This window comes from Stegodyphus dumicola, chromosome 9, assembly GCF_044657685.1.
Source record: "Stegodyphus dumicola isolate Sdum_Otavi_A_Nest chromosome 9, ASM4465768v1".
Classification (NCBI taxonomy): domain Eukaryota; kingdom Metazoa; phylum Arthropoda; class Arachnida; order Araneae; family Eresidae; genus Stegodyphus; species Stegodyphus dumicola.
This window is the reverse complement of record NC_140776.1, coordinates 10090596-10111806: the sequence shown is the minus strand read 5'-3', so window position 1 is coordinate 10111806 and position 21211 is coordinate 10090596. Positions and strand designations below refer to the sequence as shown.

At 32.6% G+C, this 21211-nt stretch overlaps 1 protein-coding gene across 2 annotated transcripts in view; it reads right to left on the bottom strand.

Moving 5' to 3' along the window:
- Ufsp2 (UFM1 specific peptidase 2) overlaps positions 1-17063 on the bottom strand; it is a 61792-nt gene extending 44729 nt beyond the window's left edge. The window contains exons 1-3 of one of the 2 annotated variants that reach the window (XM_035352024.2): positions 16935-17063; positions 12430-12633; positions 1918-2119 (exon numbers count right to left, since the gene is read on the bottom strand). In XM_035352024.2, coding sequence (XP_035207915.2) covers positions 1918-2119; positions 12430-12633; positions 16935-16982 — 454 coding nt within the window. In that variant the 5' untranslated portion in view covers positions 16983-17063. The remainder of the gene's footprint in view (positions 1-1917; positions 2120-12429; positions 12634-16934) is intronic. The other variant, XM_035352026.2, reaches the window with a different exon arrangement.
- Between the last annotated feature and the right edge of the window lie 4148 nt (positions 17064-21211).

Sequence of the window (21211 nt, the reverse complement as noted above, 5' to 3'; positions counted from 1 at the left end):
CATTCAATATATATATATACATATTGCATGTAATTGTATAATGTTATGTTTTCAAACATCATTTAATATTATTTATTTATTCTTTCCCCCCCCCCCCACACACAATAGGTAAATACACAATCTTGCATTGTATACAGTCGCACATTTACCACTTTGTGTCAGATGAAAAAATATGTAGGCTCGTCTCTGTCTTGTAATATAAAAATTTATGAGTTAACGAAAAATATCTTTTTAAGATTTCTGCACACTTCAATATGTTATTGTGTAAATACATTTTTAAGTGCAAGAGAACCAAAACTTAGTGACTTAGTGACAAATTTTAAGTTTAGTGACTTGAAAAATATACAATTGTAAAAACTGTATGATTTTATCTCATGACCTCGAAAACATTATTTTATTTAATAATTAAAAAAATTAAACCATTAATGCACACATTTAAATTAACAAAAATATTTCTTAGTAGATTTTAACAGGATTTTTGAATTAATCAAAATGCAAACCTTTAACCTTAATACAAAATGAGACACATAATCATTTTCATAATAAATATTTTACACCATGAATTCTTATGGAATCGAATAAAAAAACTGCTACAGTTACGATCTAGCCAGTCTTCCTTTCAAGCATATCCTAAAAATTAATATATATTTTTGGTGAGCATATGAAGAAAAATTTTACACAGAATGCGCATGGCTGCATTACACACTGTATGAAATTATTTATGTACACTCTGCACAACAAAAAGGGGGGTGACAGTTGTATATCTCCCATTCTATTGGTCCGACTGACGAAGTTTAAATTGCATTTTTCACGTCTTGAAAGTGCGACTTAGGATATCTATTAGATTTATATATAACATTGTTCTAGTATGGGTATTTGACAAAAAAATTGACCTTTTTTTAAATGACATACTGATTTTTTTTTAATATTTCGATTCTATGACTCATATTATATCTAAATATTAAATTTCATAAAATTTGGGGAAAAACTTGCTAAGAAATTTATCTTAACTTACCTTTAACCCTTTCATTGTGCATGAGCAGAAAAAAAGCTGCATGGTTCATTCTTTCAAATAATATTATCAAAATGCATAAACCACATCTGGTGCTATTATCGTTTGTATTAAATATGCCAAATTTCAAAATGCACCAATACATAAATTTGGCTATATCTTGGGAAACTGGGATTAAAAAACTCTAGAACTCTAGTTTTTTTTACAGGTGTACCTAGAAATACAATGACTTTACGGTGATATTAAGAATTTTATAGGTTACTTTTTTTTTAACTCATAAAAATTACTAAAAAGTACAAATCTTAAAAATAGATCAGGTACTATCTCATTTATTTTTAAAATTTGTATTTTTCACAAAAAAGATTCTCTAGTAATATAAAAATTCCATTAATTCAATGTTCAGATGTTAATCGAATTTTGTTTAGAGTGATTTTAATCGAATTTTTTAATCTAAATTTCGAATTGTGAAAGAAGGAATCAAATGAGTTAATTAAAAGAAAAGGAGATAGTAATAAATACATACCAATTTTCAATTAACATTCAGAAGCTAAAATTTTCAGAGCTAATTTTTAAAAAAACTACTCATGGGATTTTTACAAAACTTGACAGTTTGGTATAATTTAAGTCGTAGAATTGAGATATGAGAAAAAATCAGTATGTTATTTCAGTCAGTATCCAATTTCGTGCCAAAATATATGTTTGAACAACACTATCTATAAATCTAATGTATATCCTAAGTTGTACTTTTGAGACATGAAAAATGGAAGTTATATTTCATCAACTGGCCCAGTAAAACTAGAGATATAAAACTGCCCTTTTTTGGGGGGAGATGGGTGCAGAGTGTACATTTCATAACATTTACAGAACAAATTTTTTAAAGAAAATGTTATCAAATTATAATTTACCTACATCTGAAGATACTTCAAATAATAATGGAAGTTGTCCTGAAGCTCTCAATAATACTGCAGGATTGTATGATAAGTCTTCTACTTCCAGATCTTCAAATGTACCATAATAGTTTGTAACTAACTTGGCAGTTATCTTTACAGAACTATATTCTTCTCTCCTTTTATGGACAATGAGGACTAATGGATTTTCATATTCAAACTACAGTAAAAACAAATTTTAGTACATTTTTCAATACATCTTTGGTCTCCAAGTTTAAGAACAAAATAAAAGAGATTTAATAATTACATTTAAAACTTAAATACTACTAATTTCAGTTAAAACTTAAGTAGTAAAAGTAATATTTTTGTGCTTTTTTGTTATCAGGACTGGATTCAGAAATGTATGGATGTGTGCACATGTGCACGTACATATATATATATATATATGAACACATACATACATATATTTCTGAATACAGTCCTGAAAATAGGAGTTCCGAGTACAGTCCCGATAACCCAATTTTTATTATTTTCTTTTCAAATATTTCACAAAACATTTAACATTAAAATTGATCGATATTAATCTTTTTCTCTCATTTAATACATGAAAAATACGAATAGGCTTTCATATGCTTAAAAACACCAGTACCTTTACTACATACTGAATAAAATTAGCAGAGAAAAATATATATTGAATATTTTGTAACTCATTGGGTTTTTTTCTTGGTACTTCATGATCCCCATGAAAAAGGAGCAAACTCATTGACGATTTTCAACAGAAATATTTGTTCAGGTTTCCTTACGTCTATTTCAACAATGTATTCAGTGTTGCTTGTGTTTTATATTCTTTTTCCACACATGACACACCCACACACGACACATCAACCGATAACTGTATTTGGAGATAGGGGTTTAATAACAAATAAAGCAAACGGCTGTTGTAAATGAAATACAGCTGCTTTTAAACCAGTTTCCGACCTATATTCTAACACTTTGCTTTTGGTCATTTAAGAACTGCAACTTCAAAGAATGCAAATTTTTACTTTTTTTTTTTTTTTTTTTTTTCTGCACAAAACAACATTATTTCTGAAGAAATAAAATGCTTTCTTTTTCATTAGCCAGTAAAATGCACAATATTATTATGATCCATTATGACAAAAACAAATGTATAAGGGGTGTTCAAATAAAAAGGTACGAAATGTCGTAACAACGAAACTGGTTGAAATTTGAATATGCCACTTTGGCATAATGTAGTGAGATATCTAAAGACACGAATGCAGTATCTGACATGGTTATGCGCATGTGCAAACGCCCGCATATGATGAAGTGAAGCAGGCAGTTTTGAGTTCCATCCAATTGATGTGGCTGTGCATGTGATGACATCTTGGCGTTCACAATGCAAAATTAGACGATTGAGGAGCAGCGAGTTGTTACCAGATTTTTGACTGTGGAAGGGGTTAAACCAGCCGATTTTCATCATCGTATGTTGGCCATATACAGAGCAGAACTGGCACTCCCCTTTCTCACTGACTTGTTGGACACAAGGAGTTTCTCATTGACTTGTAGGACACACATAGGAATGGCTTCAGGCCATCTGGAAAATCTATCTGTTACAGTCAAAAGGTACGTTACCTTCTGATGGCAGCAACAGGTCAACTATATTCATGTGGATTTCTGAAAAACATGCATCAGGAAGTGAGAATGTATGCAGTAGTGCTTTGGTATGCCTATGTATTTTCGATCTCTAGCATGATTCATAGGATTTCACCCAGTCTTTTATGTGATGCTTCATATTGTATCATACATAATGAGAATAAATGAGTTTCACAGTAGCTGCAATTTCTAGATGTGATAGATTATGAAGATGATTAATGATCAGTCTGTGAAAGGAATTTGAAACAAAAGGACCATTTCTGTTGACTTTGAGTTACATTGAACCTATGCTATAGGTACCCATGTTTCTTAGACAACTGCAATTGTGAATGCCTTCAAATTGATGGTAATGGTAAATATTATGGTGCACAACCTGATTAGATTATTAGCGCAAGACACATAATAGTTAAAAACAAATTACAGTTCAATCCACACATTAATTCTATGCAATCACAAGTTTAAAACAAGAGTAGACTTATAAAAAGAGGTAATCAAAATGATGAAAATTAAGATGAAGTAACTCATGAATTAGGTAATGATATAAGATGTGATGCATGTGTGAAATCATAAAATATGAGATACAATAAAATTTATATCACTAAAATCCACAGACACATTAAAAAATAAATTAAATAATAAAAAACACTCTCCTTGAGGTATGGAAATAAATTAGCATTGGCCACTTTTCCGATTATGCGGTCAAGAGGAAAGTCAGAGTTATATTAAAATATTTCAATCTGAGTTAAAATACGGACATTCAATTAAAATATGATGAACTGAAAGAATACTATCATAGTGGGAACAAACTGGTTCACTCTTGGCCTTCAAAAGGTAGCTATGTGTTATATGTATCATCTGTTAAATCTGACCAATACGCAGACGGGTTAGAATTACATACTTTCCTATTGAGTCCCAGTATTCAACTATAGGTTTCACGGTTTTAAGCTTATTATTAACCTGAGCATCCCATAGTATTATTAACCTGAGCATCCCATAGCAGCTGCCACTTCTCTAGGACTCCCTTGATAACCCTTTTAATATCAGTCAAAGGAGCATGCTGGCTGCACAGATCAACAGCAGACTTAGCTGTTATATCTGCGAGCTCATTTCCTTTGATCCTAACATGACCAGGAACCCAGCAGTACAGAACTTGATATCCACGCAACTGTAAGCTTAGATTTAATTTTACAAATTCAAAAACTACAGGACTGCGAGTGTTGGAAAAAGTTTCTAAAGCTTTCAATGTATTGTACGACTCTGTATAATTTTTTTCTGGCTTAGCTTTGATAAGCCAGAAATGTGAAAAAGCGCATAATATATGGAAGTCAGCTCAGATGTCAAGACTGAGCAAGCATAATGCAAACGTCTGCCCTCAATCTGGTCACCCATTACAAATCCTGCTCCATGGTAAGATGTTTTTGATCCATCTGTATATATGGCCACATGACCGCTATATTCATATCTGTGTTCGAAGAAGAGTTGTTTATATACGATCTCGCAAGTGTTCTGTTTATTGTAGCGCTGGAAACCATCAAGAAGCTTGATTTTCGCATCTTCCCAAGGTGGAAGTTCAAGACGATATACTGTTTGGGTGAATATATCAGATATGGAATACTCTTCGATCAAAGATCGAACTCTTACAGAAAAGGAAGGAACACAAGACCATTGTGCTTGAAAGAGAAGGTCACACATGTATTAAGCAAACATAGCTTAGTAGGATGGTCAGGTTGAGACAATATATTAAAATACTGTAAAAGAGACAACTGCTCATGCCACAAATAGAGTGCTGGTTCATAACAATTAACATACAGGCTCTGGATTGGAGATGTCCTAAATGCCCCAGAACAGAACTGGTGTGCCTGATGATGGATCTAGTTTCTGCAAAAACTGATGGCCATGCAGATCCATAAACAATTGAGCCATAATTTAGTCTAGAGCGGACAAGTGCTCTATAAACACAAAGTAAAGAGCAGCACTCTGCGCTTCAGGAGGTGTTCACCAAGACTTTTAGAAGATTCAATATTTTGGTACACTTCTTCCACAGATGTAACACATGAGGGAGGAAAGTAAGTTTTCGGTCGAACAATCACTCCCAAAAACCTTACTTCAGGTTATACTGGAATCACTGATCCATGAAGATGTAGCTCAGGCTCAGGATGGAGACCTCACTTCCTGCAGAAGTGCATGCATACAGGCTTGTGCTTCGAAAACAAGAATCCTTGTTTGTTTGACCAGTCCTGAATTCGGTTCAGAGCAATCTGTATTTGCCTTCTACATGTCTCATATCTACCCCATGACAAATATCTGCAAATCATCAACATATAACAATCCTGAAACAGTGGGGGGGGGAAGAAGTTGATTTAAGACACAGTTGACTTTTAATGTGAACAAAGTAATGCTGAGCACACAGCCTTGAGGCATACCCTCTTCTTGTAAAAAGATGTCTGATAAGACAGCACCAATCTTGACTTGAAAAGTCCTTCTCCTTAAAAAAATTTTAATGAAAATAGGCAGGTTGCCGCACAAGCCAGAGTTGTGAAGATCCCGCAGTATACCATATTTTCCTGCCTTATCACAAGCTTTCTCAATGTCAAAAAGACAGAGAAAAAATGGTTTCTTCTCACAAAGGCTTTACGAATGGATGTTTCCAAAAGGAGCATGTTATCCATGGCCGTCCTTCCTTTTCAAAAACTGCTGTGATAAGGTGATATGATTCTTTTCAAAGAAATAGACTAGATGGCTGTTTACCATTTTTACATAATATAAATATGGCATTGCCACTTCAACAATAAATTAATTAAATAATAAATAAATTTATTAAATAACAAGATATTACAGTGGGTTCTTCATTTTGTCTGAGGGAACATTCCTTACTCCAGTGAGAATTGTTACACTTGCAACATCGCTCTCGGTTAGTGCACAGGTGCTGAGAGTGACCCCACTCCCGACATCTGTAGCACTGTATTGGCCTCTTTTTGGATTATACTTCTCAACCTTGATGTTGAAACTGAACATATTCTTCAAATTAAAGATTGTGTAGCTTGCTTGGTTCTTCTTCAGTACAAGCAGAAAAATGGGAAGCTTCTCAAAATTCTTTGATTTTCCTTTTCGAAATTGTTTTACCTTTTCAATAGGGAATAGCCGCTTTTTTTAAATTGTTAAATATTGCTTCCTCTTTCACCGTGTCTGGTAGGTCTTTCAGTATCGCTTGTAGTGGTTTTTCACTTGGTAACTGAAATGTATGATATGGTTTGCTGCTGTTCTCTTGTAACATTTTCATAGCTTTTCGATAGTCCTCAATAGTTTTAACACTGACGTAGACTTTACATTCACCTCAAATTCTTCCTTGCATGCTTTTGTTAGAAGTTCATCTATTGCCATCCAATCCACACTGCGCTGCTGAAATGCAATCGGTGGGGGGCGTCTCTTCCTTACTGGCTCTGCCTTCTTTGGGTTTTCGGCTTCATTCAGTACTTCAAATCTGTTTTCTTTCAGAATTTCCATCTGTACCTCTTTTATGACAATTTTAGCTGTTTTCTCGGGCAAAATCCAAGTGTTTTCTTTCTCTTCTTTTGTCTGCTGATTATCATCTGTTTTAGGCTTCTTTGCTGCCTGGCCCCTTAGTGAGCGCAGTAGTTCAAGAACATCGTCAACTTCTTGCTCCGCCATAAGTTTCCTTAAATACATTATTTTTTCCCTTTCTTCATCTGCTCCAGACGTGTCCATTTCCATAATAGGATATGTGCAAGCTTCATTATCCGTAGTCTTCTTAGATTTCTTCTTCATCGATTTCTTACTCTTAGGAGAAAGCATAAAATCCTCTTTTTGCAGCAGGAAAGTCCTATTTGCCTTGGAAGAGCTGACAGAACTCCTTTCACTTAGCTCGTCATCATCAGTAAGATCACCAGGTGCCTTATAAAAGGACATTTTGAAATACCTGAAGGCAGCTAAAAAGAATAAATCACCGACTGCCTACGGTTACTGGGTCAGTTTTCGTCAAAAGTAGAACAGATCTGCTATGCGTACTACACATTCACTGTCTCAGCTCAGAATCAATCGATCTGCACACTGCACTGGACAATAAAAATCAGCATTGGACAATAAATATTGTCACTGCATTCATCAAGAACTTTAATCAGACATAATACACAATCGCACACTGAATTATAGCTTACTATGACTCGTCACAACTGCACTAACAGAAAATCCAAATCCACTATGCACACTTTTGGGTACATAAATACTTTTTGGCAAATTGTGTCTTTAGTCCCACTCCCATCAGTACCTTTTTAAATACCCAGTAAAATACCCCATCAGTATTTTTTTTTTTTTTTTTTTTTTTTTTTTTTTGCTATTTTGGGGTGGAAGAGCACATAATTAGAACATACTTTTTTACCTTTATTTTTTAGAAAAAAGACTACCTTGTGCAAAGCATAGAGTTAATTTTTCCGAACATTAAAATTAATTAAAAAAAGATATATAAAAATATCATAACAATTTATTAAAGTATCACTAAAACTACTCAGTCTGCAAGGTTAAAACAAAATAGATACAATATATTAAAAGTGTGGTGTGGTGTATTTAATTATGGCAAAGCACACTAAGGCTATCTGCCTAAGGGGAGGGATTGCCTTTGTGGAGGACCTTTCTAAGGGAAACTGGCTTGTATACACGTTACACATGAGGAAAACCATGAAAACACCCAAGCGGCCAGCCTGTTCGCGGGATTCGAACCGCAGACCGAACTACCAGTGTTCAGCGACTTTACCGCTCGGCCGCTGATGGACCCAATATATTAAAAGCATATGTTCATGTACATAACATAATATATGGTAAAGTAAAATGGCAAAATAATTAAAGGAACAACTATAAAAAGTGCTATACATAAATTAAGTGAAATCCAGTAAAAGACAGTTGACAACTCAAGGTCAACAAATAATCTGATGAGATTCCCCTTCACTGCACAGATATATGCTAATTTCCGTGCTCATTTTTTTGGCACATATGGAAAAAAGTGCAAAGATGTGCTTTAAATTCTAATTTCAAGGACTTTATGAGAAGAAGTATACAATTTTCATGTATGGAGGACAAAACATGTCAGGCTGTCGCTGACCAGGCATCTGACACATTATTTGAAATGACATGCGACTGCGAGAACAGAAGCTTAACAAAGACTTACAGATGTCTGCAAAGTCCTAAAAGTAGGCAGTGTCATGTCACGAATCTAGAATCTAAGGATATTGGTGATGTTTGCAGAATATAAAATCAATATTTAACAATATGTTTTTTTTTTATACTTCCTTATTATAACATGCCCCAAGATATCTTGTCATGTGTTATTGTGATTATTATTACATATTGTTATTATAACATTATTATTGTCCTTATATAGCATTATTATTATACATTATAATAAATTAAGTTCATTATGTATGTTATACAGTATTATTATTATATAATATACTGTGCCATTTATTTTTATATTAGGAATTTACTAGCTTGATGAAGTCGAAGCTGGGATTTTGGCATAATCCTTAAGTCGCCAATCAGGTCAGGACTGCTATACGAAAAATGTATTTTCTGGTTCCTCCCATACTACAGTCTGTTCTTTCAGAACAGGCAGCTCAAAATCATTTGGCTTGCCTCATAACTAAGATAATGACTGCTGATAAGATGGTCAAGTCCTCTAGTTTTCTAAAATCCTCTTATCTTCTCTGTGCAACGACAATGACACACGTCAGGATTAAAATAAGGAAAAGGTCAGTATGAGTAATGACAACATGAAATGCCTTAGCCCATCATTAAATATACATCAAGTTAAGTCAGAGCCCACTTGAGCCCTCTTGTAAAAAAAAAAATTATTAGTAATTAAGTCTTAAAATTTAATTCTAACATTAAAATGCATGCCTGTCCATTCCTAGGAAACAAACTCTTGGACAGAGGTTGAAAATTTTAAGGGAAGAAAAATCCCCAACCACACGCCAAACCTTTATTCTCAAGGAAAGAGCTTCCTGGAGAATGAGCAAATTTTTTTGTTTCACGAAGTATTAGAAGTGATCAATCCGATTGTTTATCCACTAATCTGACATCAGTTTACAATACAGCAGGGAAGTAGAATAAATGTTCGTGTTCCTAAATGCACTCCAGGCTACAACAGATTTAACATAGCCTAAATGGCTTACACATGTCCAATGCTAGTGACTTCCTACAGAAAACAGCACCAGCGGAATTTTTGAAATGATGCAACCAAATCTGGGATAAAATTGACCACTTGTACAGAACCTTACATATGTTCTCAGCTTATAGATCAAACTTGTATTCAGGAGAAGTTATCAGAAAGGGAACATAGTGTGGTCTTCGAGAAAGACCACAAACATAATCAGAAAAGGTTGGACTCTTCTTTATTTGTTTTAACATCTAAAATTCTCTATTAACATTTTGTCCACATACTTATACTGTTTCTAGCATTCTCTCTATTCTAATTAATGATGCTTTAACCATTTCCACCTTTTTTTAATTGGTATGCTGGAAAAAGAATGATCTTTGTTTTTTCTTCTTAAAATAGTACATTGTAATTCCATTGTAAATTCAAGTCATTGTCAATTCTTAAATTCCTCTGGAATCTGCTCCATTATTTTATAGTGTTTTGGTGAAATTGTATTTGTAACCTAAGCACCAAATTAGACAAGTTCCAGTATTTTTTTTATTTAACTATTTATTTGTTAATTTCATTTATTTCTTTATATTTTATTTAATTTTAATTATTTTATTGAACCATTTTTGGCTGATCTTTGGAATATGGCAACTGGTAGTTTGGCGACATTTTGGAGGCGATAAAGATTACTACCTAGGACTTACTACCTAGGTTCTCACATTACTACCTAGGTAATAATGTGAGAAGCACTCAGTTCCGATTACGCATTATTTTGTGTGAGGGAAATGAGAGATCATGAGATATGTCATGTGACATTAATGGACGAATTACAGTTCTTTAATCGGAAAAGGGGGGGAATTTGGAAAACTGTAGTACTATATTATTTTGTATTAAGCTTCATTGTGTGTTGTGTGAAATAGTGGAAGTGTGCATGCCATGTAATGAAGATTCTGAAGATTAGGTAAGTTAGTATTCTTAATCATTTGAGGATATTATTTTTATGCATTGTTCTAAATGTAAGGAGTAAATAAATTAATATGGTATTATTGGAAAATTGTTATTAGCAATGATTTAGTTTAAAGTAATTAGGATTGTAATCTAATTTTTATTAATTTACGTGCTTATTTATATTTTAAGTAGTGTTTTTTAATTAATTATATTTTAATTTAATGATCGTGATTTTGTGAGTTATATGTTTGTAGTATTTTGGAATATGTTTGAGTAGAATACGTTGAGTATTTTTATGCATTTTCGTGAAATTTTTCTAATTTATGAGAAAAAAGCAGTGTACATGGATATAGTGAAGAGTGTGCGCAATGCCATTTTTGTGCAATTCTGGGATGTTTTTTTAAGTAAAAATAAGTCGAAGTGTACATGGTTTAGTGATATTTTAATTAAATGATAGTTGTTTTGTGAATTTTATGTTTGTAGGAATTTGGTATACGTTTCAGTTGAAGTAAACATGCATGGAAGTAATTTAAATATTTGACACTAAGTATTTGTAACCATTTGTAATGTTTGCGGTATGAATTTGTTGGTGACGTTTATAATATAATAGATAATTTAGAGGTAAAAGTTTTTGGATATTTTATTTATTTTATACGTGGAAATGTTCATCTTTGGAAAGGGTATATATTTTTTGCGATCAGGTAATTTCATATATGTTCTTTTTACCGGATTTAAAGATTCACAAAATTTTCATGCACTTTCGTGAAATTTTTCTAATTTATGAGAAAAAAGCAGTGTACATGGATATAGTGAAGAGTGTGCGCAATGCCTTTCTTGTGCAATTCTGGGATGTTTTTTTAAGTAAAAATAAGTCGACGTGTACATGGTTTAGTGATATTTTAATTAAATGATAGTTATTTTGTGAATTTTATGTTTGTAGGAATTTGGTATACGTTTCAGTTGAAGTAAACGTGCATGGAAATAATTTAAATATTTGACTTAAGTATTTGTAACCATTTGTAATGTTTGCGGTATAAATTCGTTGGTGACGTTCATCCTTGGAAAGGATATATACTTTTTCGCGATCAGGTAATTTCATATATGTGCTTTTTACCGAGTTTAAAGATTCACAGAATTTTTTTGCATTTTCGTGCAAATTTTTGTAATTTATGAGAAAATAGCAGTGTAGATGGATAAAGTTAAGAGAATGTGCAATGCCATTTTTGTGCAATTCTGGGATGTTTTTTTAAGTAAAAATAAGTTGACGTGTAAATGGTTTATGTGTATGTGCTATTCCGCACAAGGAGTTTGCGATTGTGCACTTTTTCCCAATTTTGCAGTTAATATTTGTCATGATTAAGCAGTTTTGTTACATAAAATTTCTAGCAAAGTGTAATTCGGCTAGTAGATTGTTGGAAAAAGTGTTCAGTAAATAAAAAGTAAAGAAACATTTTTTTACTTCATGAAGACAAAATGGTGGCGAAAAAAAAATAGAGGGTTGCTGTAGCAGAGTTGGTCGCCAAATTTTCGCCAAAAAATCGCCAAGTTACCATAATCCAAAGATCAACCTAATTTTTTTCCATTTTTTCCTGACAGCCTTTTTACAAGTTAAGCAAATATTTGCACAGTCCAAAGTTTTACTCACCTCAGATGAAACACTTTAGCTCTACTTTCAAAGTAATTTTACCTTTCAGATTACAAGAATAGTACTAAAAATTAACAGCACCTTTAAATCTTTTCAAATAAAACAAATAACAAATACATAAATTACATACTTTAAGAAGATCTATATTTTTCTTATAAAGTTCCATGACTTCATTTTCTAAAATGGGTTCCTTATTTGACATACAAAATAATCCTATGACATCTAATCCAGGTAAGAAAAAGTCTGGAGAAGCTGAAATGGCCATACAAAATGTTTCTGCGCCTGTATTCCATCCTGCAATATAGCCAGCAGGTTCTTCAATTTGTAAAAAACGCTATATAAAAAAATTAATTAAGAAAATTATTTATATTATTAAACAAGTTTAATAACATATACATTCATTATAAAATGGGAATTATAGTATTATTATATTGAATAAAGAAGAACATGAATATGAAGACTTTAAATTCAAAAGTTTAACTGAAAGTTAAAACACATAATTTGAAAGCATAGTAATTTTTCTTAATCAGTTTTCCTTCAGTTTCATAGTACTATCAAAATTCAGTTGACACATACATATACAGAATGTACAAGGAATAGGTCAAAATATTTATTTACATTACTCCTCTGTAATATATGAGCTATATAACAAACATACATATGTTTCTCATTATATGCATTTATGCTATTTGTTTTAATATTTCATTTATATGACATATAGCTTTGATTTTACACATATTTCCCCTCAATTAATTCATATTCCTTTTTTACAGCCTAAACAGTTTCTCCATACATTATTATTATTTTTTTTTTCCAATAACATCTGAAAATTTTACTTGGGGACATAAGGGTAAGAACAAAGATGTATGAATAAAATACACTGGTACATTTGAAATCTGATTAGTGGAAGAAAATGTCATCTGCTCAGCTAGAAGAGACAGTGGATTATATTAATCAGACACGTTTGTTGGTGGCTGTTACTTCATATCTCCAATATTTTATAAACTCGACTACTTAACCTTTGAGCTCTTCCTTAAATTTAACTAGAATTTATAATTTCAGAAAATATTTCACAAAATTTCTAGAAAAACGGGCACTCTCAGTAAAAGACAAAACTGAAATTTGAAAAGAACACAGAATTGGAAAAATAGGATAATAAAAAAAATTCATTATTACTGTGCAAATACTAAAATTGAGTTTAAACAATGTTAATGACACTAAATACCAGGTTATTTGTATACAGTAAAGCACATAAGGGCTATCTGCCTAAGAAAATAGATGACTTCATGGTGGACATTCTACGGCAAACTAGCTCGTTACAGATGATAAAAACCACAATAACCAATCAGGCAGCTAGCCAGTTTGCCTAGGATCAAACTCCTTACATTTAGCAATTACACCAAAGAGCCTTAAACTTTGTCATAGGCCGAGTATCCAAAAATACTGTAGGGAAATCTGTTGAAAACTCTTTCAGTAATTTATCCAAAGAAATGAACTAATATCAGCCGAGTCATTTTTTTATGCTTATAAAACTGTTTTCTTATTTCATTCCATGCCTGCAAAAAGTCTAGCTTTCAAAAGGCTACCTCACTATTTTAGTCTGTACAAATGCTCATGTAATCAAAAAAATAATACTTCTAATTGCAGGAAAGTATTTTTGAAAAATAAATAAAAAAGGTATCAACAGTGGTCAAACAATTTCATTACCATGAAAAATAAAAAAGAGTGCAAAGATACACTGTAAGGTTTATCCTAAGCTTTTATCTTCAGTTAAAGCTACTTAAAGCTACTGCCCTTCCTAACTTCAGCTTACAATTTCCTACCTGAATGTGTTTTTAGAATCACGTTTAATGCAAATGAGTGGTAGTTAAAGTCGAAGTTCCACTGACTTTGTTCAAGAGCCTCTGAGTTTCTGACTAGCGTGCTTTTGCCTTTAGGCTATCACTCTCTCAAAGCTACTAATACACTCAGCCATATTTCAGGCTCTTGATAGCTTTGTCAATTACTTAGAATCTTGACAGATTCGGCTGTATCTTTTTAGCTAAGAAATGTTAAGTAAGTTTTAGTTCTTATTACTTTAAGTTCAAGCCCAAGTGGATATTTTGTTGTGTGCTCTGAGAAAGGAATCATTTTTCTGAGAAAGGAAGGCTCTGAGAAAGGAATCATTGTTTTAGTTCATGAACTAAAACAATTATTCGCTTAGTTGTTCATGAGATTCCTGTACATTTAGCTGTTAGATAAAAGAGTGGAACCCTACAATACATTTAAATAGAATGTCTCAAAATTAAAAAAGGAGTAACACAATGAAACCTTAATTTTTTTTTCACATTAAATGCAATCACTTAGAATTTTCATTACTCTATAAACAAAACACAATTCTGTCTAAAATTTGGATAATATCACTTGGAATTTTCATTACTTTAAAAACAAAACACAATTCTGTCCAAAATTTGGATAATATTTTGAATAAATTAAAATTGAGATGATAAATTTCTGTAACAGCAGTAGCCTCAGAATTGTACATCTAACACATACATCTTACAACAAAAATTTTGATTATGCACCTCTTTTGAATGATGTCGAAAAATATTTCCTATACAAATGATGCAAACAAATATTTGCTTATGCTTATACATATAGTTATGTCATATTACATGCTCCATGAAGTGTAAAAAAGCAGTATGTGATATTTATTTGGTCTAGAAAAACAGGATCACTTAACAGACACGACTAACTCATATGAAAAAGTTCCGAATGTCTGACCAAGGTAAAAGGTACTATGTATAAGAGGTTGCAGATATTGTCAACAGGTCAAAGAGCCAGTATTGCAGTGACTTACTAACAAATGCCAACACAGTTGAAAAGTTAATCTCTAAAATACAAATCAGCATAAAATGTCACCAATTCACTGAAAACTTTACAAGTTTGTGAAAAATGTTTGGTTTGCTTAATTATGGCAAAATATGCAAAAACTATTTACATTAGTAAAGATATGCCTTTGTGAAGAACTTTATAAAAGAAAGTGGCTCATTTAAACTTTATAAAAGAAAGTGGCTCAAGTTACATACGAAAACCACGAAAAAGCCTAAGCAACTTGTCAATTTGCAGGGATCTGAACCCGATCAAACTACCAATGTTTAGTATCATTACTGCTCAGTCGCTGATAAACCTGGCTCTCTTTATAACTTATACTATTGCATTCAGGAAGAATTTTATATATATAAAGCATTTATAAGAAACACATTTTATGAGAAAAGATAAAACAAGGTTGAAACTTTATGGGAAGTATACACTTCACAGAATGTGAACATTCAAGCAAAATCCCACGATATTTGACTAGGCGATTACCTAGTCTGATAAAATCCAATGATTTTTTTTTCTTATTAGTTAGTAACTACACAATTCCATAATCATTTGTCATGATCCCCACCCTCCAAAAAAGGGAAAAAAAGTTGGGAGGGGACATAAATTAATGAAACAATATTTAAATATATATAAATATAAAATGTATAAATCATTATGTACTCAAACATGTGTTGGTTGACTATTTTCACTTATACACTCAAATATATGTAAAAAACAGAGCATTTATACCGAATGTTGAAACTGGGTTTACAGTCAGAAAATAATTAGTAATCTTCATGTAGGACATTCTAGAGGACACATTATAATAGCAAACCACGATACTTATGTATTATTAGCCCATCCATGCAGGCAGAAATTTTAGCAATGGCCACTATTCACTACTGTAAAACTCTAAAGGGCATATGCTTTCATAATTGGCACTATATCGTGCTACTTTGACAGTCAACAGCATAACTCAGATACCCAAACCACTTTGGAATTAGAAAAGAACCACAGCATTTAGTTAATGTAAAACTGCAACAAATATTTAAAAGCAATGTGTATGCTAAGGATTAATATAATACAATCCCCAGATAAGGACCCTTTTAAAGAACGATTCAAAAAGTTACTTGAGTGCAGCAGATGTTCAAATGATTTAATTATATTCTCATCTTCACTTAGTGATGTATACATTTTTAAATAGTCTTCCACATTCAATGAACTTAAGATAGTGTTAAAGCTAAAGAGGGAGGGAGGATGTTTTAAGAATGAAAGGTTCCTCTGATCCAACACTTGAATGAGTGTTCTAATACATGCCTCTAAATGACTACATTAATTTTATGCATCCTGTTAAGCGTAAATACAGTATAAACCTATGCGTAAAATTTCACAAACTGACTAATGTCGCACACACAAAGCTGAACTTGTACAACTGACATAATGAAATTCTGAAGCATTCTCTCATCTTGATCAGCCAACAAAGGTCTAACATTATAGTAATCAGATCAGATTATGAAGTAAAACACTGGCAGTGCAAACTAAATCTGGACAAAATATCTCAGATTTCTTGTCAAAACAATATATGAATATTAAGGTTATTATCATCTGGAAACTAACGCTGTCCACGTTATACAGCTGTTATGAGGAAGTATTATATATAATATATAAAAATAAAATATATAGAAATATAAAAATAAAAGTCACATATCTTCATTGCATTTGCTAGTACTTTTAAAATCGTGAATTAGTATTTAATATTAAATTATGCCGCAGACAATTAAAACCCCCCACCTTCCTCAAATTAAGAGAAACATAAACTTTACGAGACGGCGACTCCATATGAAACGCTGTCTTCGTCGTGTTACAAACTTGTTGCCAACTAACTTCAGTTAACTTCAGTTGTCTAACTTCAGGTTTCAGTTTTCGGCTCATTTCTTCGTTTGGCGTTTGTTTGGTGCTTTTTACAAGAGTGAAAGAAGAATTAGATTTTTGTCAATTTTCTTTGACTTTTTAAGTGAAAATAGGTCGATGTGTACATGAATAATTTCAAGGGATTGCGCAATGCCTTTTTTGTGTAATTCTGGCTTTTTTTTTAAGTGAAAATAGGTCGAAACGCGCCAATCAGTGGACGATTCTGCACTTTCCTCCAGTTTTCTTCCCAGATTGTCGAATAGTTTCATTTTCTACTAAGAACATATAGTTAATTTAAGTTTCAGGAAGCAGCGGCTCCTTTTACTCTGTATTACGTGAAGAATATCGATGAAACAAAAAGACGAAAGTAAAAGTCAAGTGGCCGCCATCAGTCGACGAAAAAGGTGAGTTTCTCGTTGAAGGCCCAAACCAGTGAACTGAAGAATCTAGTATGAGTAAAAAATGTTAAGGATTGAGAATGGCAGATTGATATTTGTGCTTTTCTCTGGGAAATTGAGAAAATCTAAGAGAGTTGATGCAGTTGTTAGGATGAGTGAGAACTGAATAGAAAAAATTTCTGGCAAGTTTATGAATATAATCTTGAATTGTATCTACTTTGAGATCACAGTGGATATACGAATTTGGAATGAACCATGACGCGTTGATAATCTCTCTGAGTGCTTTGTTTTGAAGAACTTGGATGTGAGTTTTGGCAGCGTGGCCCAAGACAGGACTAGCATAGAGTAATGCTGGTCGAAGTATAGATTTATATAAGAGGAATTTATTAGAAGCGGGCCTATGACTTCTTTTGCCAAGAAGTGGGCGCATAGTTGCAAGCGTGATATTAATTTTTTTCACAGTTTCCCTGAGAAATTTCTGAAAAGTCATTTTTTTTTTTTATTAAGAATGACTTCTAGATATTTAACTTCGTCAACCCAGTCAATTTCTTTATCAAACAGAAGAGGTCTAGGTGGAGTGAAATTTGTTTGGCTTTTGCGAAAAATTATTGCTTTTGATTTTTCGGTATTAACTGCAATCCTCCAAAGAGTGAGCCAATTTCTGAGGTAATGTTGAAGAAGGGTCAACAGAAGCTTGGGTCATAATTGCAGTATCATCAGCGAAAAGAGCAATGGTAATTTGTGGGTCCTTAGGAATATCGTAAATGTAATAAATGTTATATAAATATGGAGGAAGTACAGATCCTTGGGGCACTCCAAGCGAACTTGGAGTAAAGGCTATAAATGTGAAGTATTGACAACTATTAATGAATTTAACTTTGGTTAAGTAAATGCTATAGGCGTAGAACAGGAGGAAGTCAACTCGTGGCAAAAAAGCGTGATCAACGGCGCTTGAACCAAAGCAAAAGAGAAGTTACCTGCTTGGGGAAAAAAACAGAAATAGTAAAAAATATTGTAAAGCATTAAAAAATAATGTAAATGTAACAAATGAAGGCAAAACATATGACGCAGGTGAATTTTAAAAGTTTCATTGGATATAATGCATAAATTGTTTCTACCTCTAATTTCGAGTCACATACCAATTTGCGATATGCTTATTTTTCTCAAATTTAATATTATGAGATTAAAAATATTTAAATGATACAAAAATGTTATCCAGTGTCTATATAGTCATATTTAAAGTTAATTTGCTGCTTCTCATGACCCTGTATTAAAGGTAAGTTTGAAGAAAAACTTTAAATTCGGTTTTCTCAAGACAAATTTTTTCTCAGTTCGTATGTCTTGAAAATGCTCCATGCGTCTCATTTTTAGTTAAAAATGAATGATATTTGGAAGAAACTATCTTTTTATATGTTACAGTAGATCTGTGTATGCATTTTTGGATATGAGGTTATTAAGAAGTTTAAACTTGTGATAATGTTTAACAAGAGGTGATTTTTTTCCGAAAACTGGGTTTAAGTTCACAAAAATCCTTTTTAAACATTTCTGATCCATCATAATAAAGGATGCCCAAAAACTTTTGTGAAGTCTTTATAACAAACTTAAAGGAAAAATTAGGGGAAAAAATTGAAAATTAGCGCGCAAGGAGCATTTTAAATCTTTATAAATAAAAATAATTAGTTATTTGTTTAAAAATTTTTTAATTTAAAATAAATTGAAATTTTGAATATATATTTTATAAACTGATGTTATAAATATGTACAACAACTATGTACATTTGATGTAAAGTGAATCCGAAAATATTTCCTATGTTAAATATGCAAAATTATTTTGTATTGAAAGTAAATTTTATACGTTGAAGGCAAAAGTGCTTGAAAGTTTAAACTCTGTTTCAATGAAATATTTGAAAGAAAGTAAACAATGAATGAGTTAAAGTTAGGCTCTCCATTTACACGAAAGTTTATAATACTTTCGAGGGTTTAGTACACTAAGTATAGTATTAAAAATAAGGTCCCCTTTTAGGTCTGAAGTGTCCAGATTTTTTTTTTTTTTCTACTTTTAGGAAGTTGGACATATGGTAGTATTGGTTATTTCCACATATTTCCACACTCATTGCGTAAGAGTACACACGTCTGGCGAGCATTGGGGGAGTGAGTTAAAACTACGAGCGAATGAAATTATGTGTGGACCAAATAAAGTGATGAAATGTAAATTGTACGGGAAAGCTGTAACATATTTTCCTTCCAGATATATTGGAATGAGATATGGATATATGGATGAGAAAACTGTTGTTCCTACTAAAATGTAACAGCAGTCTATTAAAATTAGAAGAGGGTGTCTGTCAGGAATTGTGACATTGTTTAACGCTCAGTAGTCTCCACTCACCTGATTTCTTCTTAGCAAGATGTAAAGGACTCGACCAGTTACTCTTGGATGGTCTGCATAAACCCATTTGGAGTATAAATTCCAACTCCTTTTTATCTGCTTTGAGTTTTTCGGTTGATAGCCTCTGAGCCTCTGATTGAGATAATAATAGCAGTTTTATACGGATCATGTACGGCATTTAATACTGGAATATTGCTATTATTTTGAAAACAAGCAGTTTCATTAATTGTTAACAATGTAGTGCCATCATTCAACTTGCGATTTTTGGATTCTACCAAAAGTATTTTCAAGAAAATTCATACTGATTATCGGTCTGTTCACTTCCGCAATTACAATGGGCCAACTGAGGGATCATCTAAGTCCAAGATCAAGCTTGAGTAGTTTTTGGCCATATATCTTGATTTTCGTGCCATTTGCAGCAAACAATTCTAATTTGGAGTCGATTCTCTTATGTGCAGGTGATGTAGGAATGACGGACAGTTCTGCCTCTTTATGTGTTAAAAACTGGGTGGCCGATTCTTTTTAGCTGATGAAAAGACGATTCAGCTCCTCCTCTTGTTTCTCTGTCGTCAATGAGAGAATGGGTTACACGATTGTTTACACTTAAATGGAATTCTCACCGAATGTTTTGCGATAGTAACAGATATCACAGGACTTGTTATCGCTGTAACTTTTATCTCTTGATTTGGATCGGGAACCATGATAGGGACGACTGAGCCATTGTCTGGATAACGTAGAAACTTTAAGCTAAATTCACTAACCTCTTATTTTTGTAAGCTTTCAATCAGTTATGTGTTTACGGCTATGGGCGAAGTAGCAGCTGTATGGGGGTTCAAATGATTTAATTCCCAAATCGAAAGTGGCGATAATGGCTCATGAGCCATTATCACCACTTTCAATAAATCTTCACCACTAACAGATATAATGTTGCGCATATTAACTGGTAGATACTGGAGTCACAATGTCTTTAGGAAAGTACAACTTTGTCCTACCTAAAGTGGCTACTTTGTCGCCTGCCAAATTAAGCATTTCACACAGCAGTTGAAATGTTTTTTTTTTTTTTTTTTTTTTTTTTTTTTTTTTCCCCACCACCGAGTTCTAGTTTACTTTGTAATTTCTAGGTTTTCTGAGTCTCCGGGTCGGCATATAATGAAATATGTGGTGGACTAAGTAAAATATCCGATTCGATAGAACTTATCACATAATCATACTTTGTTAGGTCAACAGTTACTTGTTTTCGCATTTCTAAATTGTGTTCTAGGTGGAAAAACCATATTTTCGGATTTGGTTTCCAGAAAGAAGGCATTTTGATGCTTATCCTGGAGACAGCCGAGGGTGTTACATTAGCTGCAGTTTGTTTACTTTCAGGTGCAC